At 36.9% G+C, this 27529-nt stretch overlaps 1 protein-coding gene across 1 annotated transcript in view; it reads left to right on the top strand.

Annotated features, from left to right (window-relative positions):
* Positions 1-27529, top strand: part of RGS22 (regulator of G protein signaling 22) — a 160496-nt gene that overhangs the window by 58001 nt on the left and 74966 nt on the right. The window contains exons 10-14 of the mRNA XM_081258376.1: positions 1175-1349; positions 5170-5303; positions 7732-7846; positions 9291-9413; positions 10237-10338. Coding sequence (XP_081114502.1) covers positions 1175-1349; positions 5170-5303; positions 7732-7846; positions 9291-9413; positions 10237-10338 — 649 coding nt within the window. The remainder of the gene's footprint in view (positions 1-1174; positions 1350-5169; positions 5304-7731; positions 7847-9290; positions 9414-10236; positions 10339-27529) is intronic.

Below are 27529 nucleotides of genomic sequence, written 5' to 3'. Positions count from 1 at the left end.
TGTAGTGGCTAATAAAAAATTAATGCAATGAATTAAATAAGAATGCAAGATTAAAATGGGGCCATGTGAATATACTGTAATGATGGGAATTAGAAAATTGATATACCCAGATTTCCTGTCGAGCACATGTATGATTTATTTGATCAGGGTCTTGTAAATATGCCCACTTACTAATTGGCATGAAAGTAAGAGGTAATTTTAGATATTTCCAAGTCTGCAAGTAAAGGTTTTGAAATATGGTGTAAAATGACCACCCAAATCTTTACAGGGTGCTTTCTGATCCTAAACTAATTATGGACTTTGGGTTCTCTTCCACTCCTAACCTGTGTTTACATCAGGAAAGTATCTACCATATCTCCCTGTTTTTAAAAGGAGACAATTTTCTACCAGGACCTGAAATATGAAGTGAAATTAGCCTTTGGGCTGTGGCACCAGGGGGAAAACCTACTCCAAGAAGTAATTAACAGCAGGCCCTGACAGCTGGAGTTAACCCCATAGGCAATATAGAGTTAGCCCACAAACTGAGTATGGGAATATCCATCCAGTTAAGTGGGGCCTTGATACTGTGCCAGACATTCTTTTTCCTAAATTTCTGGCAGTAGTGTAGGTCTTTCATTTATTATCTAAATTGTTATAAAATTAATTCTTACCTTTAAATTTAAGGCTTGAAAATAGATCATATGATTCATAATCCACTTTAGTAGTATACTTAAGCATTATAAAAATGTTTATATATTTTTAAGTGTTAATTTAATCCACTAGTTTTTATTTGGTATTATAGATAAATTGTAAACTGCTTTAAAACAGATCACGGGTGCATTCTATTTTTGTTTTACTAGAAACTAAATTATTTTTAAAAATTCCTTCGTCGAATAGATATATAGGTTTCTTTTTCTTATCAAGCAGATAATAATTTGAATGTAATTTTATTAGTTATTTTTTCTTCGTGTATATTGCCTCTTTATATTGTATAAGTGAATGTGATTTCAGGCAGTTGATATATCATAGAATAACATTGGAGGGAGGGGCTAGGCAGCAGAAAAAGAAGAAATTATTAGAAAAGGGATGTGGCAAGACTGATAATTGTGAGCACAGATATTATACATTTGGTAGCGTTTTGATTTTTGAGGCTTATTGTCTAGTTTAATCTTAAATTTGTTTTTCCTCCAACTAGGGCACCAAGATTCTGTGTTACTCATTCATCCTCAACAGAACATGCTAGTGCTGAACTGAAATTCTGGCACCTTCGTCAAGAGAAACCAAGAAAGGATGTTGACCCTTTTCCACAAATGGCAACCCTCTTGCCATTAAGACCTAAATCTTGCATTCCACAGATACCTGAGATGCAGGTAGGATGTACAATGATACTTTGATCTCTTAAGTTTGTAATAAAATATCCATGCTTGGGTTTTATACACTAGTACTTAAGTTTCATCATAAACCTTTTGTTGTTGTTGGTTGTTGTTAATGTACATGCTGCAACAATTAGGACATAAGAAAACCTATGGTTTGTTCACCAATCAGCCAATGTGATCTTTTAAAAATGCATGGTCAGGCTTCCCTGGTGGCGCAGTGGTTGAGAGTCCGCCTGCCGATGCAGGGGACGCGGGTTCGTGCCGGGAGGATCCCACATGCCGCGGAGCGGCTAGGCCCATGAGCCGTGGCCGCTGAGCCTGCGCGTCCGGAGCCTGTGCTCCGCGAAGGGAGAGGCCGTGGCAGCGAGAGGCCCGCGTACCGCCAAAAAAAAAAAAGCATGATCATGTACTCGCTTGCTCAAAACTCTCTAGTGGCCTCCTCTCTCACTCAGAATACAAGCCAAAGTCTTTACACAGCTGTTCACATCCCTGCTAACTTTCTGACCTTATTTCCTGGCATTCTTCTCTAGCTTACACCACTCCACACTGGCCTCTTTGCTGTTCTTGGAACACACCGAGCAAAAACCTGGGAGGGCTGCACTTGCTGTTCCCTTCACTTGCAGCACCCTTCCTCTGGATATGTCACCCCTCACTCACTTTGGAGTCTGCTCAGATATCCCTTAATCAGAGCGGCTGTCCTTGCCTCTTCCATGTGAGCACACTTGTGTAGGACAGCACAGATGCCCTCCCTCACTATCGGAGCCCTCTGCTCTGCTTTATTTTGCTTTATTGTACTTAAGACCATATGATTTATGTTTATTGTCTTTCAGCTCCTACTAGAATATAAGGGATTTTTCTTTGTTAACTGCTTTTCCTCAGTGCCTAGAACAGTGCCTGGAGCTTAATAAACATAAACTGAACAAATGAGTGAAAAGTAGCAACAGCAAAATTAGAAATAGTGAGCATTTTTTCACAATGGGGAAGAATAAGATAGTACAAAAAAATAGGGGGAAAAAGTCCACAAAGAGAAGAGAAGTTAACCAGCTTTACAGAGAAGAAGTAAATAATCCTATATGCTTTGGCATAGAGATATAATAAATGTAGCTAACACCTGCATTTCAGAAGTGAGGAGCCTTATTAATCTTTCTAGCTTTAAAGGTGTCACAGAATGTTAAGTGTTTTTAGCCATAGCCACACACAAACCCTTCAAAAAACAGATTACTTTATGATCAGGATATCTTATTTTGAAAAGTCAGGAAGATGTATAATTACAGTTTTTAAAATTCTGCTTCTACAAGTAGTGCTTTAGAGCTGGAAATACAATTTTTCTATTAGTGGTTTCGTAATCCTGTATACATACTAGAATCACATAGAGAGCTTTTAAACATACTGGTGCCTGGGTCCCACCTTCAGAGAGTCAGATTTAATTGATATAGACTGGGTGAGAGTCACTGTAAAATCAGGAGTTTGGCTTAGAATTGAAGTTCTCATCCTGCCTGAACATTAGAATCACATTTTAGAACTGACATTTTAATAAGATTCCTAGGTGATGCGTAGGCAAAGCATTGCTACAGGCTGGTGGTTCTCAAGCTTCAGCATGCGTGAGTCACCTGAGTCCGAATAGAGACTTCAGGGCTGCACCTAAAGATCAGTATTCAGTAGGTCTGGGATGGGGCCCAAGGATTTGCATACCTAACAAGCTCCCTCCCATGTGATGTTTTTGCTGCTGGTCTGGGGACCACACTTTGAGTTAGTGTCACTGTAGTGAGCTAATGGTTTCTTATCCATTGTTTAGACATTTTTCTGACCTCCTTTGCACTTGTGGCCTTTTTGTATGCCACTCTACTGATAAATCTGAGCTTCCTTGTTAGCCCATGTGACTTTGTGACCCAGTCACCAAGTTAATACAAATCTTAGAGGTGTGGTGTAAGGAGCACATCATCTGATAACATTTGGCTTTCTGAGTACCATCACCATATGTTGTCATCGGTGTTTTCTAGTTGGATAACTAATTCTGATCTCATTCTGTTTCCCCCGCAGAAGACAGTGTAAGGAATGGAACTTGATTCTGTTTTCTTTATTTTTCCTGTTTTAAAAGTTGAGATATCATTTATGTAGAGTAAAATTCACCCTTTTTAGTGTACTGTTCTGTAATTTTTGACAAATATATACATTGTGTAGCTACCATCACAGTCATGATATAGAGCAGCTCCTTAACCCACCCCCCAATTCTACTGTGCCCTTTTTTCAGTTTTTTCTCTATCAGTTTCTTTTTGGCTACTTTTCTTGCTTTCTCCCAAGCCAGAAAGCTCAAAAATTCTAATTTAGGCCATCCTCTCATTTTAAGTATAATACATTTAAAAAAATTTTTTATATTAAGGAAACTTTTTTATTGTGGTAAAAAGCACATAACAAAATTTACCGTCTTAACCATTTTCAAGTGTACACTGAGGTAGTAAGTATATTTGCATTGCTGTGAAACAGATCTTCAGAACTATTTTATCTTGCAAATTTGAAACTATATACCCATTACCCAGCCCCTCCTGCATCCCCTGGTAACCACCATTCTACTTTTTGTCTATGAATTTGCCACTTCTGTATGATACACTTTTCATAAGCCCAGTCCCCTGTGGTCCCACTCATTTAGTGAGTATTGGTTAATGTCATGCTTTGTTCCGAATTACTAAAACAGATGTGAGCCCTGATACCTAGAATGTTATAAGTAAAACATGCTTAAGTAATTAATTTTGTTTATAGAATTCTTAAAAAAATATTAGTAGCTGTTAGGCACCTAGAGTGTATATAAGATTTTATTGTTTGTTCTGGATAATAAAGCATCACAAATAAATTTCTTGCTCTCCAGCAGCACATATTACATTCTAATTGAAGTTGACATATAAGAAAAGTTTGTTTCTTTTTCAAATTATAAAAATAATAAAACTACTGTAAATTTGGAAACTGAAGAGACAAATCACTCTGATCTCACCGACTTCTAGACAACTATTAACCTATTTTCTCTTAGGCTTTCTGTGAATTTTTAATTGTAATATACTTATATTTTTCGATTCTGGTAATTTCTTTTAACAGCTTCATCAGTGTTTTTCCATAATTTTCATAATCCTTACTTTTAAGTATTATATAATGTTACATTTATATATTATATATATAAATACATGTATAAGCATATATAATTGTTTCTTTCTCCTCTCTTTGGACATTTAGGTGTTTGTATTTTTTTGATTCATGTATGTAGCATCTCATGTTCTAGATTTAAATAATTAACTTTTACCATAAAGAACATTTAAGAATGAGAAGAATACCCATGAAAATAAAATGTCCAAAAATGGAAGGAAATAGTTCTGTTAAGATATAAGTCTGTTATGGACCAATGGTGTCCACACATCTTTTCCCGCCCTGCTACCTGCATTCCCTACCCCACCACACACACATACACACACAGGGCACTAAAACTTATTCAGTTACAGAATAAAGAAAAGTTTTTACAAAGGTCTTCCTCCAGGAAAGAGTCTTTCTTCATAATAATGTAAATCCTTTGGCCTTGTTTTTTTAATACTCTAAATAGGTATAGGGATTTCAGCCTGCTGGTTGCATGAAAGTCGGAGTTTGAGAAGGAGAATAAAAAATATTCTCCTTCTCAAACATAGCATAGTAAGTGGTAGAGTGAGGAAAGAAATCCTCTAATGATCAAAACAATTTTGAGGTATTTTTGGAGAGCTACGCTTTATTCTCTGTCCTTTTTTTTTCCCCCATTTTGCCCATTTTTCACTTTGTTCATTATCTTACTACTTTTTAGAAAGAAGAATCCAGTTTATTACAACTTTCTAAATCTCCCAAGAAACCACCTAGAGTAAAAACAGCAATTCAAAAACCTTGGAAGAGTGAGTCTTTGAATCCAGTTTTTTCTAAGGACGATGTGATCAAGAAAGGGTAGGTGCAGCTTTTTGTGTCCCAAGTGCTTTTCTGCAATGGTAAGATTTTTGAAGAATTTAAAAATTAAATAGAAATTGAAAACAAATACTTTTATTTTTTTTACATGAGTTCTTATATTTCAGGGATAGATATTAGAGGGTTGTATTTCCCATGCATACTCTAATTAATCGTAGAACGCCTAAGATTGGTAATTTTAAAGAGGTGGTAGTTATGATCTCTAGCTTATGAGCTGTACAATCAAAAGATATCTCTGAGAAGATTGCCCTTCAATTCTTTCTTTTCCCTGCCCAGTAATATTTCTCAAGCTTGAGAACTCAAAATACCCTCAATAATATTGTACTTATTTAATACAGTGTATTTTAAAAATTTGGTTAGATTTGCCCACCTGTTTACCCTTTTCATTGTTCTTTATTTCAAACGGAGTTATTTTCCTTCAGCCTGAAGAAATACCCTTTGGTGTTAACTTTGGTGTGTAGTCTGCTGGTGGATAATTATTTGTTTAAGGATTTATTACTTCACTTTTATTCTTCTTTTTTTTTTTTTTTTTTTTTTTGCGGTACGCGGGCCTCTCACCGTTGTGGCCTCTCCCGTTGCGGAGCACAGGCTCCGGACATGCAGGCTCAGCGGCCATGGCTCACGGGCCCAGCTGCTCCGCAGCATGTGGGATCCTCCCAGACCGGGGCACGAACCCGTGTCCCCTGCATCGGCAGGCGGACTCCCAACCACTGCGCCACCAGGGAAGCCCTATTCTTCTTTATTGAGATAAAATTTACCTATCATAAAATTCACTATTTTAATCGTGTTCAGGTATACAGTTCAGTGACTTTTAGGATATGCACAAAGTTGTAAAACCACCACCACTATATAATTCCAAAACAACTCATCACCCAAAAAAGAAGCTCCATCTCATTAACAATCACTCCACACTCTTCCCTCCCCCAACCCCCGGTAACCACTCATCTACTCTCTGTACCTTTCCCTTCAAAGGACAAGAGAGGGAAGGGTTCAGTAACCAAGGCAATGGGGCTACCTTGGACAGGAAATAGGGCACTTCTTCCTGAGACAGGATGGAAGGAAGTAAGGATGGGTGTAGGTAAATATATTTGTTGATAGATAAATTTGAAATGCTTTCAGCTGCAAATAACAGAAAAGTCGACTAACAATGGCCTAGACAAATGGAATTATTTTTTTCACAGAACAAGGAATCTGAATGTAGGCAACTGCCGGTATTGGTTCACCAGATCAGGAGTATTGAGGCCTAAGTCTTTGTAATGCTCTTGGTCATTCCTTTATAGTCAGTGGTGTTACAGCTCCTGATGTCAGGCTTTCAAATCATAAAGAAGGAGGAGGGGCAATATCCATTAATTCTCTCCCTGTAGTCAGGAAAGCAGGCTTTCATAGAAGCTCCCCAGCAGACATCGTTTTATATCTCAGTCATAACTATGTTACATGACAACCCCTCCCTACCTGGAGTCTTGATAAGTGAATATTCAGCTTTTTCAGTATTTTAGCGATGTTGGTGATAGAATCATGTTGTCAGAAATGGGTGTTGAGTTAGCCAGTCAATTAATAGTGTCTGCTACATGGCACAGGGGAAACTGAAGCATGTTGTACCTACATTTTGTCTGAGAAGAACCTGCAGAGTAATCTGCTGGTGGATTAGAGTGGAGGAAGCCTGGTGAGTTGGAACAGGCGTGGGTTATGGAGCTGGAAAATGAGATTTAGAATAATTGCGGTGGGCTATGGGAGAGGGAGCTAGATGAGAAAATATAAAAAGATAATGTCGAAAGTCATTAGTCTAACTCCAGAGTCTTCCATCATCTCATCTCAAACTACCACATATAAACCCTTATGAATCCCACCTGTTGTGAGGATTAAATATGATCATATGAATTATATTTGGCACAATGTTTGGTATGTAGTTTAGCTGTTAGTGTTCTCTTGCCCTAAGAAAATTAGTTAACTTGCTGCATTTTAAACAAGACTTTGCCTACTTACCTTCATACATTGTTCACTCTTCTCCCCATCTGAAGAACCCCTCTGAACACACCCCCCCCACACACACATACACACAGAATTTATCTTCCACCCATTATTCAGGAAAAAGCTCATTTCTTTAATTACTAATATAGCTCCAAGGGACTTCTCATTCTTACACGCCCATAGTTTTATTATCCGTCCCAGACATTTGGCATCTGTGATATGTTCACGAATTCATTCAACCAGCAGTTATTTTATTGAGAGTTGTCTTTATGTATGACTGTACCTCATTTTCTCGACTGCCTCTTGAGGACTGGACTTGATGCTGATACTTTTTTTTCTAATTCGCTCACAATGCTTAGGAGCACGCCTAAGATTCAGTGAATGTATACCAAAGGTGCTCAAAATATTTGTTGATCAGTTAGTTCTCATCCCTATAATTTAGGTCAAGGCACATGTCAGAAAGCAGCAAACTTACTCGTTTAACATCTTTTACTGACATTTCTGAATGTCTGAAGCCCCAGCTGGGTAGAAGATATACTTATACAGAAGAACCTGTGGTAAGTATTTTGAGAACTGAGTAATTTGATTCCTCATTTAACCTATTCAGTGTCCCCTGATTTTAGAGATTTTTATTGATTTACCATAATGACATTTTTCTTTACTGAACAAAAAAATTATTTTTTCCTTGCAAAAGGATTTTTATGCAAAAACGTTCTATTTCCTTTTGTAGTACCATGTTGCTGTATACTCTGTTGATTACTGTTTTCAAAAACAGCTATGTTCTCGTTTTGGTATGATCACACCTCAGACACAAAATAAAACCCTCTAGGATTTTTATTAAGTTTTTAACATTTTATAAAAAATAATATTCTATGTTATGTTTTGGAAGTATGTTTTGAACTTTTATAAAGCAGAGTATTTCCAGTGTGTGGTTACCTTGATAATGTGGATTTAATACACCAGTTCTAAATGAAAATTTCACATTCTTTAGCAATTATACTTTAGGTAGAAACCTTTGTCTGGGCTGAACATTTACATATAATTTTGGACTATTTATTTTATTCTGAGCAAACAGTTCTCCTTTTCTTCTATTTAGTACTATTTCCTACCCAAATAATGATTTTTTTAGCTTTGGAATGCTAATGGTTAAACATCATAAAAACATTAAACTTTCACCTCAGAATTTGTTTAGTAGGGGGATAAAGGGAGAGGCAGAGAGACACTATAACAGAGAGAGCAAGAACCTGGCTTAAACCCTAAATCGTCCATTCCACAGTTATCTTAAGATTACAAAGAAGAAGTCTGAGTTCCACACAACAAATAGCAAAGAGCTCATGTGAATAGTGGACGCCCTTTCTTATTCTAGAGTTACTCTTGTGCTTGGAGAAATAGCCAGCTTTCTGTGTTTCAAGAACAGTGTTAGGCTTGCCAGCACTGTTGGCAGAGAAGCCCATAAACAGCAAGTTTTATGAGAACTTATACTGACATTTACACTCTGAAGGCCGTGACCTGTATGGAGTGAGACTGTCCAAAGAGGGACCCCGTAAGGACAGTTAATGAGCATCACTGAGAGGCCTTGAAGATATTTCTTTTTATAACTCTCTTGTAGATATTATAGCAGCAGTTCAAGGCTAAGATAACAGTAAATATGTAGGAAAGAGGCCACCAACAGAGATTTGGAAGACTCCTAAAATGGTGTCACGGTGCCTGAAATGTGAAAATAGTTGAGGTTGGGAAGTCAGTTTAATATTAAGTTTGAAATCAGATTGGTTTATAATAGAATGAACTCTGCTGCTATAGTTGGCTCCATAAACGAATCTTGTGCGACAGGCAGATGCAAACATACTGCATTAATTACATATATGGTACAAAAATAAAATAAAATAGTCCAGTGGGGAAATGACAGCTTGGTAGAATTTATGAAACCCTGTTGTTGTACAAGGCCATAAAAAAAATAACAATGTTTCTGGGTGGATAATGTACTTCTGTTTTGTTATCTAGATTAAAACCATGGCAGATGGTGCCTTGGGAGGATTTCACATGGAAAATTTGTTGCAATCTTTGTATGTAGAAAATAGAGCTGGATTCTTCTTTACTAAATTCTGTGAGAACTCAGGGAACAAGGTAGAAGATAATTATTTTAAATCTAATTTTATACTTTTATTTCATTTAAAATGAGAGTTTGAAATAATTTAATGCTCACATAGTTATATTTGATGTTAAAATTCCCATCTCCTCTGGTAAGAAATCTCATGTTAAATATTTAGTAAAATTTTAAATATCTTAATTATAATTCTCTTTGGTTCATTTTCCTACTAAAATTACAAAGAAAAATAAAATACAGATAGACAAGAACTGACTTGCATTATTAATAATAGATTACTTTCATATAACTTTGTTTCAGTGTAATGTATATTAACTTCAGTGCTGATTTCTATCAATCCTTTACTTTTTATTTTTAATAAGTCTAACAATGACAGTTGCAATGAATAGTAACAAACTTATTTCTAGGTTTTTTGTTTGCTTGTTTTTTAGTTGTCACAAACAGTCTTTATTTTGCTCACATGAAAAGTATTTCACTAGCTCAATTATTAGAGTAGTGTTTGCTTCTGGTATAATATACATTTGTCCACATATACCAAAATACCTTCAGATTTTGGTTTCATGCTAGAGATAACGTGATTACTTTTTAATTATTAACTAGAACACTTACTATTTTAATGACCAATTATGTGAGAAACATATATGCAAAAATATAATGATCCAGTGACAATACCAATAAATAATTTGTATGTTGCCAGTTTGTGATACAAGATAAAACCACCTTAAATTGAACCTGATTTATAGTAACACCAAGGAGCTAAACAATTATTTTTATTTGAAATTAGAGCTTTGTAGAGCTTTAATAATTGGGTGGTAGTAATTTATGTACTTTTTCCATCTGCAGTTGTGGAAGAACAGTGTGTACTTTTGGTTTGACCTACAAGCTTATCATCAGCTTTTCTACCAAGAAACAATTCACCCTTTTAAAGTATGCAAGCAAGCTCAAGTAAGTAGTAAATAATGTTGGTTCAATGTGAAGCAGTAAGTACACAGAAATGAAGTTGTGTCCAGCCTCAAGCAAGAGAAATCTGGGAGTGTGGGCAAAAAGGCAGCAGTTAAATTGTTGCCATTGAATTACTTTATTTAAATGTCAGCAGAATATTGTTTTATAATCTGATTTGTGGGTTCTCAGTTTTATCTATTTTATTTGGTATGCCTTATTTTCTCTTTGTTGCCAATTAATTGCTCTTCCAACAAAGGACATCTTATCTTTTTTTCTAATTTATGCCTTTTTGGTTCGGTGGTGAGTAATTTAAAAGAGAACCCTGAGAGAGGACTTGTAATGAATCATTGAAGTGACTGGGAGCAGAGGCATTGACCAAAGATGTTCTCTGAGCTTCCTGCAGCAATCAGCTGTTGGAGATACTTAGGCTATTGGCCTGTCTAAAGATGGGGAAAGAATGTTGACTGATTCTGTGTGGCATAGGCCCTGTGTCATCACCTGGCCTTCTGTGCTACATGCTATGTAAGACAGATACTCAGAGTTGGAGGAAAGAACATCTTAAGACCTCTCCAAAGCAAAACAGAGGACGGAGAACAGAGGATTCTCTGCAAAGAGAAAGAGAGAGTAGCCATTTTTTTGAGGGGAGAAAGAAAGGGAATAGAATTATGACTCAAGCTAACTTATCTTTTCAGTTTTTAATTCTTAGGCTCTCCTAACCTTTTATGGAGAGAGGTCATCAAGCCTAGAAAACTGCTAATCACTTCTATATCTGTTGACCACTTAAGTGGTTCTTATAATCTGAAATAACCCCATTCCAGGGGGCCTTTCCTTGAGCAATGCTGAGGAGATTAGCTTCGTCATATTGTTTATTATCGTATTATAATCTTATTCAGGACATCAGAGAGTACTGCCGGGTATTTGCTGTTACCTCCACCACCCCGACTTTGGCATTAATAACTATGTTTTTATAAATCAGCTGACAGAGCTTTGTACTTTTTACCATGAGAATTAGGGCTTCGGTTCCTACAGATCCCAGATCTGGCTCCATGAAATCATGAAACTGTATCTCTAATTTGCCAGTACCATTTTCTGAGACCACACAGTTGGCTCTTTGCTTGTTAATCCTTTTCCTGTAATTCTCTACTTATCCTTCTTTCCCTAACCTATTGCCTCTGACTGCTAAAGTGCCACCATTTTTATTATGTTTTCACCACTACAAGGCTTACTCCTCTAAAAATCTTCAGCAGCTCACTCAGTTAAGTAGGTTTTTTTTGTTGCTGTTGTAATCACAATATTTCTGTATACTTGTAAAAGTGGAAATTCTGTTTGAGCTTGGTAGACGTTAATTCTTTGCAATGGTATTCAACCAGCTATAAATGATTGTGAAACAGGATACACTCACATTTTTGTTATTCTGAGATATTCTGTTTTGGGATTATCGAGGCCCATGAGCTTTTTATCCTTCCCTAGCTTCTCTTTTGAAGAGTCAAAACAGTATGGGGGGAGGGAAGTGATGGAGACATTGGTTTTAGTTTAACTGGGGGAAATAAAAGGAGCAAATCATATAATCTTTTTGACTTGCTTGCTTTTTGCATTGGTGGTTATTTTATTTATTGGTTAGTGGAGCAATTGTCTAAATTGGTTTAGGTTTTAATTATCCTAGATTTCCGCCTCCAGATATAAGAATTGCTTCTAATACCACTATCCTATAGATTTGTTTCACAATATGAAATGCCATTGGTTTCTTTATAATAGAAATGCTGTATAATTTCCTTCAAGGGTACATGTACAATACAGATCTTTGGATTGATCAAGCCAATGGCAGAATATAATCAGCTGGCACTCTGTTAAAGTTGCCATTAACTTGATTTTTTTTTTTTTTTTTTTTTTTTTTTTTGCGGTACGCGGGCCTCTCACTGTTGTGGCCTCTCCCATTGTGGAGCACAGGCTCCGGACGTGCAGGCTCAGTGGCCATGGCTCACGGGCCTAGGCGCTCCACGGCATGTGGGATCTTCTCGGACCGGGGCACGAACCCGTGTCCCCTGCATCGATCGTCAGGCAGACTCTCAACCACTGCGCCACCAGGGAAGCCCTAACTTGATTTTTATATTGTCTTTATACATCTGATGAGCTGCGTGGTAAGAGACCAAGAGTTGATTACAAAAGACTTACATGCTTTTCTGTATGCTGATTGACACATTACATTCCTTGAAGTTTTATTACCTCAAGAAGTATTGCAGAAATATCTGTAGGCAGACTAGATGGGAGGTCAGTGATAGTGATTTAGCATGACTAACTGTGGTCCAGGAGTTTGAATGACAGTCCTGGGCACATCCTGAAGGTTTCATTGCACAGCTTCCAGATAGAATCGTTCAGTTAGGAACCAAATGAAATGGTCTTGGCAAGGAGGAAGAAAAGCACCACCAGAGTGCAAAGATACAGTCTTTGATCCTAGCAACAACTTGCCAGTGGACCATCTATCACTGCCAAGATTTGGAACCAAGATTTCTGCTAATAGTCCTACTGTTTTTTTAACATTACGTACTTGCTTCAGTGATAGACCATTACAATAGAATGAAGTGGATCTGGGTACCACAGTCTTTTGTTAGTTCTTCCATTTTTGTAGAAATCTTTCAAACTGTATCCCAACAAAAACTGCACATTTAGAATTTACCACTCTCCAAAGCATATACATTGAGATTTTTTAAAAATGAGTAAATGTATTATACATGCATAAGTATTATACATGTTTACACATATGTATACATACACACAAACATGTTCAAAATAAAAAATCAGCGGGAAGGAGGAAGAGAGAAAAAAAGAGTAAAAATTAGAGCCTAGGAGCAAAATTATGTGGAAAATGTAGGAATTAATGAGTAGAGAGGGTAGATAAGAATGAAATGAAAGTGAGGAATAAGAAGATTGCTAGGTAAATCCACGGCCCTTTTACCACAGAGTGCTATTTAATATAAAGATGTTCTTGCAGCAATGTGAGATATTTGCCTTATTGAACATCAGGGTAACACATTTTTTAATTGAAGTATAGTTTATTTACAATGTTTCAGGTGTACAGCAATGTGATTCAGAATATATATATATTAATTTTGTATTATACCCAGTAAGTAGTCTTATCTTTTTTTTTTTTTACCATCAATGCTGTGTAGATTTATTTATTTATTTATTTATTTAACATCTTTATTGGAGTATAACTGCTTTACAATGGTGTGTTAGTTTCTGCTTTATAACAAAGTGAATCAGCTATACATATCACGCACAAATTTCTTGCTTACCATTGGTTTTTGCATCACATTCCTTCCTTTGGGTTTGATTTCTGAAGAATAGCTTTTAATGGGTTTTTCATTAGGATTTACTAGTGGTAAAAATCAATTTTTTTTGTCTGAAAATGTGTATTTTCTTCTCTCATTGATCATTCAGTTGAATATAGAATTCTAGGTGGACAATTTTCTCTCAGTATTTTGCAGATATTATTCTACTGTCTTCTGGTTTCTATTGCTATTGTTGAAGAGTCTGCTTTTGCTCCCTTGAGGGAGGATGTTTTTTCTCATTCCTTTTATAGTCTTCCCTTTGACTTTGGGGTTCTGTATGTCACCTCAATGTGTTTACTACAATTATCTTTCTTGGGTCTAACTTGCTTCTAGAATCTGAGGAGTCATGTATTTCATCAATTCTGGAAAATTCTCAGCCATTATTTCTTTCAGTCTTTCTACTTCTCTTTTCTGGATTCTTTGGTCAGTGTTGGTGCTTTTCAGTCTATCCCATATCTCTCTTAATCTCTCAGGTTTCTCCATCTTGTAATATCTGTGTTATATATTTTAAAACTGAACAAGATCAATTTTCTTTGATCTGTTTTCCAGTTCATATTTTATTTCTTCAGCAGATTTCAATCTGCTGTTTAACCCATCCATTGAGTTAAATCATTTAAGGAATTACTTTTTTTTATTATTAGACATTCTACTTGTGTTTTTTAAATCTTCCTGGTGATTTATCTTTTTGTCTTATTTTTCTTCGTGTTTTTAGTTCTCCTTTTATGTCTCTAAGCATTTAAAACATATTTTACAGTCTGTAGCTGTGTTAGGTATCTATTCCTACATAAGGGTATTATCATAACTTTGTGGCTTAAACAACACACCTTTATTACCTCACAGTTTATACGGATAAGGAGTCTGGGCACAGCTTTGCTGGGTCCTCCACAAGGCTGTAAATCAGGATATTGACCAGGGCTGGTTTCTCATCTGGGGCTCACCTGGGGAACAGTCTTCTTCAGTGCTCACATGGTTGTTAGCAGCATTCAGTTCCTTGCAGGACACCAAAATAAGAACTCATTTTTTGTTAGCTGTCAGCTAGCAGCCACTTTGGCTCTGTGCCATGTGGTCCTCTCCATATGGTAGCTCACAACATGGCAGCTTGCTTCTCCAAAACCAGCAAAGGAGGGAGTTTCTTAGTAAGACTGGCATTACCGTCTTATGTAACATAATCATGTACACGTAATCACATAAATCTCATCACTGTTGCTGTATTCTGTTGGTTAGAAGCAAGCCATACTTTATGCCCACACTTAGGGGGAGAGGGTAATGAAATGGAATGAACACTAGGAGACACTGTTCATGGGTGCCACCCTAGAGTCTGGCTGCTACAATATCCAATAATTCCATGATTTGTAGTTCTTGGGAGAACTAATTCTGCTATTTATTATTTCTGCTGACATGGTGGATTCTCTCCTTGTGTGTTTTGTAATTTTGAATTATGAGCTCTTATAGTAAAGTTTTTATCTGTGGTGCTTCTGCTAGGCACATTTTTAATGCTAATTTGTCATCTTGGGGTTTCCTTATTTGCCAGGTGTAATCTTGAAAACCACACCCACGTGTTGGTAAACTCATGATAGTGCATCCTCAGGAGGTATTTTTCTTTTACATAGAGTATAAGCCAAGACAAGCAAGCTTCTTTTTTGTTTCCTAGGTTTGGTAGGTGTATATATGTACATTTTTTCCCACTCTATGTTTCACTTTGTGTATACCCCTTCAAGGACCATGGTGTACATATGGGTCTCAGTGTTACATTTTCACTTTGTGAGGGTCCAAGGCCCTATCTCCTGTACCCTGTGGCTCTTATAACCCACATCCTTGATTCACCCCATGGTAGTCTCATCATCAGCTCATGCTTAGCACCCTGGTTTTTCAGTACACTCCTTAATTTTGACCCATGGTAATTTTCCTTACTACAACAGCTATGCATTTAAAAGGATATTAGTTATCCCTTATCCAGTACTTCTAGGCAGTTTATAGAGAAAAAGGTTCAAGTAATCTAGCCTGCCAACGTACCAAAAAAGGGAGTCTCTGCAAGAAGCAGTTGTATATTTTCTAATTTAATACCCATAGTAAGAATAGGAGGTATTTTTATCCTATTTTTTATAGATAAAAAAGAATCTAGGGCTTCCCTGGTGGCGCAGTGGTTGAGAGTCCGCCTGCCAGTGCAGGGGACACGGGTTCGTGCCCCGGTCCGGGAAGATCCCACATTCCGGGGAGCAGCTGGGCCCGTGAGCCATGGCCGCTGAGCCTGTGCATCCGGAGCCTGTGCTCCCCAACGGGAGAGGCTGCAACAGTGAGAGGCCTGTGTACCGTAAAGAAAAAAAAAAAAAGAATCTAGATCTCTGAAATGTTAATTTTGCCAAGGTTTCATAGCTGGGAGCAAACTTAAGCTCAAACTTGAGGTGCAAAACCTACTTCAGTGCAGTACTTTGCCTTCTCTGCTCTACGTATAAAAGTTCATCACGTCTACTGCAGAGGACTTTGTAAGGTCTGCATAAGATAATGTAGGTGGAAATATTTTGTAGTTTAATGTAGGGCACTCTATGAAATAAGTAGGTATTATTATTATTAGAGTCAATACTTAAGGTTCTATCAAATTGCCTGGTTAATGGAGAACGAAGATAGGAATTTGAAGAAAATAAGATAGAAGAACAGCAGCTCCTAAACCAACAGCTATTCATTCATTTAACCAATACTATAACTTATTCTGAGATTAAAAATACCACTTAAATCAAAATATGCTTCATATAATTACAACCTTTTAAGCTATATTTTATAATATTCTGTTACACCTCTTAATTAACATTCACAGAGAGCCTGGTATGTGCCAAGTAATGTTCTGTGAATGCAGAGATAATTAGGACAAAGTTCTTGGCTTAAAGAGCTCACTCTCTAGTGGGGGAGAGAGAGAATTATGGAAGTACTTCAGTCACATTTAAAATAAAACCAGATAATAGCATCTTAACTGGAAATTAAATAAGTTCTGCCTTTACTGGCAGATAAAAGTTGGTTATCGTTTTTTTTTTTTTAAATCAACATCTTTTCAAATACCTGTAGAAGGGAGAGAACTATTTCCTTCTTTTTTTTTTCCATTTTTTGAGACAAACACTTTTATCCTTTGGTCTTATTCCTTCTCTGTGAAGCAATACACAGTAAATCTCTGTCTTTTGGGTGACAACTCTTCAAACAAAAATATTATACTGTCCTGTTTTATTCATCTCAACAACTTTAGACTAAATCTCAAATCTTTTACATTTGAGATTTAGGTCTTTAATCTTAGCTAGATGAAATCTTGACATTTGGAAGTCCCATTCCTGACATCTCCACCCAGTAATTTGACAGCTTGTAAATATTCTGGCCTAATGCTCTAGTGAGCAACTCTTGTGCCTCTATATCCCTACAAAGAAATCAGTTGATGGGTCCCATGGCAAATAAGTCAGTGTAAGTGATTACCCCTATTTACCCAGGATCTCTAAGGGTTTCCTCTACTTTTCTTTTTTGGAATTTTATTTTATTTATACAGCAGGTTCTTATTACTTATCTATTTTATACATATTAGTGTATATATATACGTCAATCCCAATCACCCAGTTAATCCCACCACCAATGCCCCCCCGCCCCGCTTTCCCCCCTTGGTGTCCATATGTTTGTTCTCTACATCTGTGTCTCTATTTCTGCCTTGCAAACCGGTTCATCTGTACCATTTTTCTAGATTCCATATATATGTGTTAATATATGATACTTGTTTTTCTCTTTCAGGTTTACTTCACTCTGTATGACAGTCTCTATGTCCATCCATGTCTCTACAAATGACCCAGTTTCATTCCTTTTTATGGCTGAATGATGTTCCATTGTACATATATACCACATCTTCTTTATCCATTCGTCTTTCGATGGGTATTTAGGTTGCTTCCATGACCTGGCTATTGTAAATAGTGCTGCAATGAACATTGTGGTACATGTGTCTTTTTGAGTTATGATTTTCTCTGGGGATGTGTCCAGTAGTGGGATTGCTGGGTCGTATGGTAATTCTATTTTTAGTTTTTTAAGGAACCTCCGTACTGTTCTCCATAGTAGAAGAATCAATTTACATTCCCACCAACAGTGCAACAGGGGTCCCTTTTCTCCACACCCTCTCTAGCATTTGTTGTTTGTAGATTTTCTGATGATGCTCCTTCTAACTAGTATGAGGTGATACCTCATTGTAGTTTTCATATGCATTTCTCTCATAATTAGTGATGTTGAGCAGCTTTTCATGTGCCTCATGGTCATCTGTATGTCTTCTTTGGAGAGATGACTATTTAGGTCTTCTGCCCATTTTTTGACTGTGTTGTTTGGTTTTTTTTATAATGAGCTGCATGAGCTGTTTATATATATCAGGCATTAATCCTTTGTCTGTTGATTCATTTGGAAATATTTTCTCCCATTCTGAGGGTTGTCTTTTTGTCTTGTTTACAGTTTCCTTTGCTGTGCAAAAGCTTTGAAGTTTCATTAGGTCCCATTTGTTTATTTTTGGTTTTATTTCCATTACTCTGGGAGGTGGGCCAAAAAAGATCTTGCTGTGATTTATGTCAAAGAGTGTTCTTCCTTTGTTTTCCTCTAAGAGTTTTATAGTGTCTGGTTTTACATTTAGGTCTTTAATCCACTTTGAGTTTATTTTTGTGTATGGTGTTAAGGAGTGTTCTAATTTCATTCTTTTACATGTAGCTGTCCAGTTTTCCCAGGACCACTTATTGAAGAGACTGTCTTTTCTCCCTTGTATATTCTTGCCTCCTTTGTCATAGATTAGTTGACTGTAGGTGCGTGAGTTTATCTCTGGGCTTTCTATCCTGTTACATTGATTTATATTTCTGTTTTTGTGCCAGTACCATATTGTCTTGATTACTGTAGCTTTGTAGTATAGTCTGAAGTCAGGGAGTCTGAGTCCTCCAGCTCCATTTTTCTCCCTCAAGATTGCTTTGGCTCTTTGGGGTCATTTGTATCTCCATACAATTTTAAGATGTTTTGTTCTAGTTCTATAAAATATGCCATTGATAATTTTATACGAATTGCATTGAATCTATAGATTGCTTTGGGTAGTATAGTCACTTTCACAATATTGATTCTTCCAATCCAAGAACATGGTATATCTCTCCATCTGTTTGTGTCATATTTGATTTCTTTCACCAGTGTCTTGTAGTCTTCTGAGTCTTTTACCTCCTTAGTTAGGCTTATTCCTAGGTATTTTATTCTTTTTGTTGCAATGGTGAATGGGATTGTTTCCTTAATTTCTCTTTCTGATCTTTCTTTGTTAGTGTATAGGAATGCAAGAGATTTCTGTGCATTAATTTTGTATCCTGCAACTTTACCAAATTCATCGATTAGCTCTAGTAGCTTTCTGGTAGAATCTTTAGGATTCTCTATGTATCGTATCATGTCATCTGCAAACAGTGACAGTTTTACTTCTTCTTTTCCAATTTGTATTCCTTTTATTTATTTTTCCTCTTGGATTGCTGTGGCTAGGACTTCCACATCCTTGTCTTGTTCCTGATATTAGAGGAAATGCTTTCAGTTTTTCACCACTGAGAATGGTGTTTGCTGTGGGTTTGTTGTATATGGCCTTTATTATGTTGAGGTAGGTTCCCTCTATTCCCACTTCCTGGAGAGTTTTTATCATAAATGGGTGTTGAAGTTTGTCAAAAACTTTTTCTGCTTCTATTGAGATGATCATATGGTTTTTATTCTTCAGTTTGTTAATATGATAGCTTTGCATATATTGAAGAATCCTTGAATTCCTGGGATAAAACCCACTTGATCATGGTGTATGTTCCTTTTAATGTGTTGTTGGATTCTGTTTGCTAGTATTTTTTTTTTAAATATTGACATATGTAGTGAATTTTTAAATTTATTTATTTATTTATTTATGGCTGTGTTGGGTCTTCGTTTTTGTGCGAGGGCTTTCTCTAGTTGTGGCAAGCAGCGGCCACTCTTTATCGTGGTGTACGGGCCTCTCACTGTCGTCGCCTCTCTTGTTGCGGAGCACAGGCTCCAGACGCGCAGGCTCAGTAATTGTGGCTCACAGGCCCAGTTGCTCCGCGGCATGTGGGATCTTCCCAGACCAGGGCTCGAACCCGTGTCCCCTGCATTGGCAGGCAGATTCTCAACCACTGCGCCACCAGGGAAGCCCTGTTTGCTAGTATTTTGTTGAAGATTTTTGCATCTATATTCATCTGTGATACTGGTCTGTAATTTTCTTTCTTTGTATTATCTTTGTCTGGTTTTGGTATCAAGGTTATGGTGGCCTCATAGAATGAGTTTGGGAGTGTTCCTTCCTCTGCAGTTTTTTGCAGGACTTTGAGAAGGATGCATGTTAGCTCTTCTCTAAATGTTTGATAGAATTCACCTGTGAAGCCATCTGGTCCTGGACTTTTGTTTCTTGGAAGATTTTTAATCACAGTTTCAATTTCATTACTTGTGATTGGTCTGTTCATGTTTTCTGTTTCTTCCAGGTTCAGTCTTGGAAGGTTATACTTTTCTAAGAATCTGTCCATTTCTTCCAGGTTCTCCTTTTTTTTTTTTTTTTGCGGTACGCAGGCCTCTCACTGTTGTGGCCTCTCCCGTTGTGGAGCACAGGCTCTGGACGTGCAGGTTCAGTGGCCATGGCTCACGGGCCCAGCCGCTCCGTGGCACGTGGGATCTTCCCGGACCAGGGCACGAACCCGTGTTGACTGTATCGGCAGGCAGACTCTCAACCACTGCGCCACCAGGGAAGCCCCAGGTTGTCCATTTTATTGGCATAGAGTTGCTTGTAATAGTCTCTTTGGATGCTTTGTATTTCTGCAGTGTCCGTTGTAACTTCTCCTTTTTCATTTCTAATTTTATTGATTTGAGTCCTCTCCCTGTTTTTCTTGATGAGTCTGGCTAAAGGTTTATCAATTTTGTTTATCTCCTCAAAGAACCAGCTTTTAGTTTTATTGATCTTTGCTATTGTTTTCTTTGTTTCTATTTCATTTATTTCTGCTCTGATCTTTATGATTTCTTTCCTTCTACTGACTTTGGGTTTTGTTTGTTCTTTCTCTAGTTCCTTTAGGTGCAAGGTTATACTGTTTATTTGAGATTTTTCTTGTTTCTTGAGGTAGGATTGTATTGCTATAAACTTCCCTCTTAGATCTGCTTTTGCTTCATCCCATAGGTTTTGGATCATCATGTTTTTGTTGTCATTTGTCTCTAGGTATTTCTTGATTTCCTCTTTGATTTCTTCAGTGATCTCTTGGTAATTTAGTTACATATTGTTTAGGCTCCATGTGTTTGTGTTTTTTATGTTTTTTTCCCTGTAATTTACTTCTAATCTCATACAGTTATGTTCGGAAAAGATGCTTGATATGATTTCAATTTTCTTAAATTTACTGTGGCTTCATCGGATTTACTGTTACATTTGCAAAATTTCACAAGAAAAAGGAAACTAAAAAACTAAGTCAATTAATGTCATCAGGCCTATACCATCTCTTGGTGTTTTTAGGAAGCTGTAAGTTGTGATATAATAATAATGCAGAATTCATTAATGTTTTCATTTAACAGTGTTTTATTGCTGTCCTTCTCAACCTCTCTGGCCCCAAATCATTTAAATTTTCCATTAGGTGATCTTAGGCACAGTGTGGATCCAAATGAAGTTCATTCCAGGTTGTGCCCTACCTCAGGGTTCTACAGTAATGTCCATGTATTTGGCCCCTTTGTTCCTGCTCCCTTTTCTTTTACTGTAGAAACAGGAAATAAACATAAACTGGGTAGCACTTAGACCAGCAGTTACAAGCACATTTGCCCTTGCCTAAAAATGTTGCAGATATTTCCACAAATATTTATCAAACATCTAGTATACATGAGGCTCTGATCCATGCTGGGAACACTTTGAGGAACAAAACACATACAGGTGCTACCACCCAAATACTATCGAAGTTCAAGAATATGCTCTCATTTTTTGCCTACTTTTCCAGAGAGTGCTAGAAAGATTGAGAAAGAAGAGACCATGTAGCTCTTTCTCTATGAAATTTGCATTGTCCTGACAATGTTTTCCAATGAAGTCTGACTAATTTTAGGTAACCAAAACCTTGGGTGTTAACCACAAATTCCTTTGAAAAAATTTTATGGCATAAGAGGGGCAGTGTTGAAGATTTTTTTGATAATCAGCTTAGTTTTTTCTTTGCTTGCTGTCATCCATTACCTTAATTGTTTAGCTCCTCTCTTTACTTGGCATTTACAGGACTTAAATACTTCAGGGTGGTCCTGACATTTTCATTAAAGTGGTATGAGCTAAATGCTCCTTCTCTAGCCTGATGGTGTATTTTCAGGTGCCCTAACAGAGATCATTATTTCTTCATACCGCAGTATTATTAAGAATCAAGCTGTGTTTCTTAAAAGATGAATGGGCATGGGTGAGGGGTCAGGTTGGGGTGATGATTAAGTGTGGAAAATCATGTACCTCTTTATAGCTTAATGGTAAATTTCAGAATCTTCATAATTAGGTTGTTTCTGAGTATCAGGCCTGTTATTATTCAGGCTTTGTTACATTATTTGTTTTTGTTACCAGAGAGATGGTGTCCCAAGTACCATTCAGGCTTGGACTGTTGAGCACTATGAATCACCGAGCATGGAATCCACAGGGTTCTTGTCCTGCATCCCATTTTGTGGCACTTGCTGGTGAATTGGACTCAGGAGGAACACATGTAGCAGCCAGCTCTCTGGCTTACAGTTATTCATTCGTTTCCCCTGTTCCTGATGTTCATACCAGTTACCCATGTTCAGTCCTAAGATTTTGAATATTATAGGATTATGGACCAAAAGAGATCCTTTTTTAATCTCTTTGTTTCCAGAAAAATCAACACCTGAACTTCTCTAAACCATAATTATCATCATACCTGACATCTATTTAATGTTTACTATCTGTCAGGTTCTATGAAAATCACTTTACATGGATAATTTTATTTAATTCTTGACAATTCTAAGAGGTAGATATTGGTGTTCTCTCCATTTTACAGATTAGGAAACTGAGATTTAGAGAAATTGAGTAATTACCTAAGGCAATACTTTCCATTTAGCAATTAGCAGGCTTGGAATTAGAACCAAGTATTCTGACTGCAGACTCTGTACTCTTAACTTTTAAGTCATTGCTTTCTGATTAATTGTCTCTAGAAAAAAAGGAGTATCTGTTTATCACCTTGTTTAATTTTTCACTTTGGTATCGTAAAATATCTTTAGGAATGTTGAATATCAAATTTCACCCTTAATAGTTTCCCCCACTGGACTATAAGTTCCAAGAAGACAGTCTGCTTTGTTTACCTCATATATTCAGAACTGAAGCTGGCATATAAAAGATGCTGTAATATTTTTTGAATGAACTCATTGGCATGCTTATATTCTTAGCAACATATTGTAAGCCTAATTATAGATAATAATTGATTATTTATAAATGACTGCCAGCTGGGTGCTTTTAATTGTTAAAAAAAACTTTAAATAAAATAGCTTCATGAGCCCCCATATACCGTCACCCAGCTTCAACAATGATCAAAATTCTGTCTTTCCAGACACACTGTTTATAGTCCAAGATTGATCTTAGTAAGGAGCCCTTTACAAGCTTCACTGGAGCAACAGTAAAATCTCCCTGTCTCCTCCCACCTCACTCAAGGCACTTAAAAATGAGGTTGCTTTCTGAAACTTAAACTATGAAATCATTGTGTAATAATTCAGAATGGTTATGAGCAGTTGTCTAGAGACAGAATGGCTTCACAGGCCTCAAGACTTCTAATGAACATGCCAGTACATCTAAAAAAAAGAGTGTTCCGGGCAAGCAGAGGCATTGATCATCAGCAGCATCCAGAAAGAGAGGTGTTACAGAGGCAGTCCTTGACCATGTCCTTGAAGCGCTATCCTCAGCCAGCTACTCCTGTGAGCAGCTGGTCAGCCTGATAGATCTGGAAGGAAAGAACATTCATAGGATCATAGTTAACTTCCCTTATTTTGACTCCAAGCAACCTGCTACATTTGAGCTTGCTTTCCAAGGTGCCATGCTGGTGAACGTAAATATCCCATCTGTTTGGTGGTTGATTTTCTCATTGTAAATTAATTCCTCAACGCCCTGGTTTTAGTATCAGTTTCTTGTGCTTTGTTGGCCTGGGTTAGCTTCTCTGTGAGGCAGGTTTTTTAGGTCCAAAATGTTAATATAGTCATGCTTTTCTTACTGAATTATTCTTTGTTCACTGATTTTCAAGGAATTATTTTTATTAGAGGTTAAATAATTCCATTAGTTTAAATATATATTTTGCTTTTGTCTGTTGAAATGTTTTTTAAATTGAATCCAAAAATTACAAAAAAAAAATCCTTGTATGTTGCTTAGGTTGCCTAAACTGCTTAATAATAACTCTTTTTTTTTTGAATTTTATTCCATCATATACTGAGTCAATTTTGCTTAAAATACCTTAAGCAATGGCCCGAGTCAGTCTTAAGCCTAGTCTGTTTTGTCCCTTGAGTTTGTGGTTTGTTTTTGGCTTTACTTAACATGTTGTTTTCCCTTTTGATTTTTCATTCTGTCCAAAATGATTCAAATTTGTTTTACTCTTTTATCCTATTGGCATTTTCTTACGTTCTCTTTTGCACTGAATTCTGCTTAGTAGAGTCTGAGTAATTGCCAGAAATTCTCTATTTAATTGTCATCACATTATCTTTTTTGTGCAACTCCATCTTGTGTTGATCTCTGCAGTAGTTTGCCTCTCAGTATCAGGATTTTTCAGTCTCTAGATCCCATCTTTAAGATTCCTAATTGAAAAACCCCAAGGTCCTTCGCATGAAAATCCATTTGTGGAAAGCGCCATCTGTAATTTATTCCCTCTCAGCATAGCTCCTCAGTAATGCTCTTGAGTTCCTTGTGGGGTATGAGAGGTCGTTAAAAATCATCATTTTTTCCTCCTTTTGCAGAAAAAAAAACCAACATTGGATTGCTTGAACTTGCTCGTTATTTTTCTTCTTCCTCATACGAACTCAGATAACAATGTTCTATGTCTGCTAGAGCTGTGAGGTTATGAAAACAGACTTCTCTTTTTGCTGAAGTAAATATTTTGTGATTTCTGAAAGTGTCCCATATCAGGGCATTTACATTCCTTTTGTAAACTCCTCTAGGAACTCTTTGCCTTAGCTTTTTGGAGCACAGTTTCATTTCGTTTTTTTATATGAACTCCAAGGATGGAATTATTGAGCTCAGTTGAGAAGATCCCACATTACTTGCTATTTGCCTTCAAGTACAGTAATATGTTTTTTTTGTTGCTGTTACAGCATAGTGGACATCTGTTCTGTTGTGTTCAAGATTATCTGTGAAGTGATTTCGGTCTCTTTGTGGTCCAGACACTGCATCAAGATCCATTAGTACCAGTTAGTTTTATTTCTCATGATGCTTTAACGTTTCTCCTTCATAGCTTCTCCTTATACTTTCTCATGAGGACAAGTTAACAAGCCTTTCCCAACTAAACTCTTACCTCTTCTGGTTTCCTAATCCGACTGAAGTTAAATTTAACATTTGAAGTTTAACTTTGCCCTTTTCCAAATAAAGACTATTCAGGATGTAAACAAACAATGTTAAAGAAGAACTTACTTGCCCTGCTCCTGTAGTTTGACTTTAATTTAACTATTAAAAAGAACTTTACTGTAGCTGTATTTTTAAAAATGGATGCCAGTTAGACAGTATTCAAGTAAACTGTGTTATAAACTGGCATATTCTGGCCCGAATTAGTTTATTCTGGTATGTGGCTTTGCCTCCAGTGAGTATTTGAATTAGTTGGTGTCATTTGCTTTTTTCCTACTTTATTTCTCTTTCTTTGGTAATCATGATAGGAAAAGAGAATTATCTTTGCCTTATACTCAGTGGTATGATGATAAATGTTTAATAACCACCTCTCTGGGCAGTGGATAAGCAGCCCTGATTTGTAGCTTTTGCTGATCTCTGGGTGTAAATACTCTCACCGTGGATGATTACAAGCTGCCAACATGGTGTTACTGAGCACAGAGTTGGGAGGAGAGGCGCAGCAGCCCACCATTTTACGGTATTTCCACCAGACAGATAGAATAGAGGTAAATAACCTCAAGAGCATGGACAGTCGTAAAACAGTAAAATCATTAGGAAGTAATTGGTTTTGAGTATTCATCATCTTTGTTTTTAATATAATTTGCTTAATTGTAAGTTTATATAATTTTTGATAGTGACTGAATTTAACAACCCACTCACCAACTTCCTGAAAATTTGTGAATTAGCTCTTGTAAGCTGGCTTCAGTTGACAATGGAGGAAGAGATAATGACAAGGGTAAAGGATCACTCTGATCCTCTCAGTCTTATATTTCTCTTAATGTTATCACTGGAGACCCTGACCCTCCACCTTCAAATTTTTCCTCTACCCTTTAGAGACTGCCAATGAACTCCTCGCTTGTACCTACCAAAGAAAGCATAGTACCTTTGCTCCAGAAACTCCACAGCCTGCACAGTTTGTTTAGTATAAACTGAAAATAAAAGGAGTTTAAGAAAAATCTTTGTATATTTCAGTAGTCAAAGTTGTTTTCGTCTTTTATCTTTCGAGTGTATGAAATAGTGTCATGGGTTTTATGCGATATTTCTTCTTCTCAGGGGCCAGCGAGGTCTTTGTTGATACTACCCTGTCAGTCCATCTGGCAGGACCCTAATGCTACGTCCCAGTAAGTAGAAGGAAATAGCAACAGCAGACAGCTTTATATTTCCTCTCCTCTCTTGGTGGGCATGTTGGGCAGTTACTAGAAGATGGTGAAAGATGCATATCTTTGTGTAGCCTTACATGATTAGAGTTACTTTTTATTTTTACTATTGCAGTGGAGTCATTGGTCTAAGAAAAAAGGATTGGCTGAAGACACCAAATGCTGAAGCATGAATGTTTTCTCCTAATCTCTGGGATACTTTAATAAGTTATTTTGAAAATCTTCTTTTTAAATGTCCCCAGTTTTATTAACCTGGTGATATGCTCTGCTAGTTGTCCTGTAATCCGGTATTGAGATCTCACAGCATATAGGTGTTTACACGTCTTGTACCTAGTTTACTGAGGGACTCATTTTACATCATACAGTTCTGCAGTTGGCCTGGAGGTTACAGCAGAACGTCATGCGGTCAGTGTTACCAGGCAGTCATAGAAAGATACATATACATGATCGTTAAAATAAATACATCAAGACAAATTATGTGAAACTGTTCCATTAACATAACTAACAGCTGAAATGTAGCATAGCAGATCAACACATGTGCTACAGCATTTGGTGGTATTCTTGACTTTGCCTTTTAAGGCTACACAGAAATTGTTCTTATTTTCGTTGGAACACAGATGAGTATCAAGCTGCACCTCATCCAATGGCCCCTACTTATGGAAAAGATGCTTTCCCAAAGACTGTGCTCACCTTTGGCACAGTGAAGGTACTTCGTTGGGTGCTTCTACAGCATGATAATTGGAATCTAACCCCATAGCTGGCATCATTTAGTCTTTGGTACAAAGAGAAACCCAAAGAGCACAGAAAGTTTTGGAGGCTATTTCATTGTTTTTTTGCTTTTTACACTGTTAAAAACAAGAATAAACTCAATAAACCCCAAATTCTCCTTCCTCAGGTATGTTCATCTAGACTTTATGATGCAGTAAGAAAACATCAATACATTTCAGGGTCTATGAAAATCAATAAAATGTCGGAAAGCCAAGCCTGGAATGCATTTTGATATATTTGAAAGGAGATTGGGATCCACTTTCATCCGAGAATATGCTCATCACATACACTTTCAAAATGATTTTGAAAGCTATTAAGTGGCAATGCTGAAACCTTGCATGGAAAATATTTTTAGC

Source organism: Mesoplodon bidens (genome assembly GCF_964165515.1).
Source record: "Mesoplodon bidens genome assembly, chromosome: 16".
NCBI classification, from domain to species: domain Eukaryota; kingdom Metazoa; phylum Chordata; class Mammalia; order Artiodactyla; family Ziphiidae; genus Mesoplodon; species Mesoplodon bidens.
Note: the sequence above shows the minus strand (reverse complement) of the source record. Positions and strands in the feature narration are given on the sequence as shown.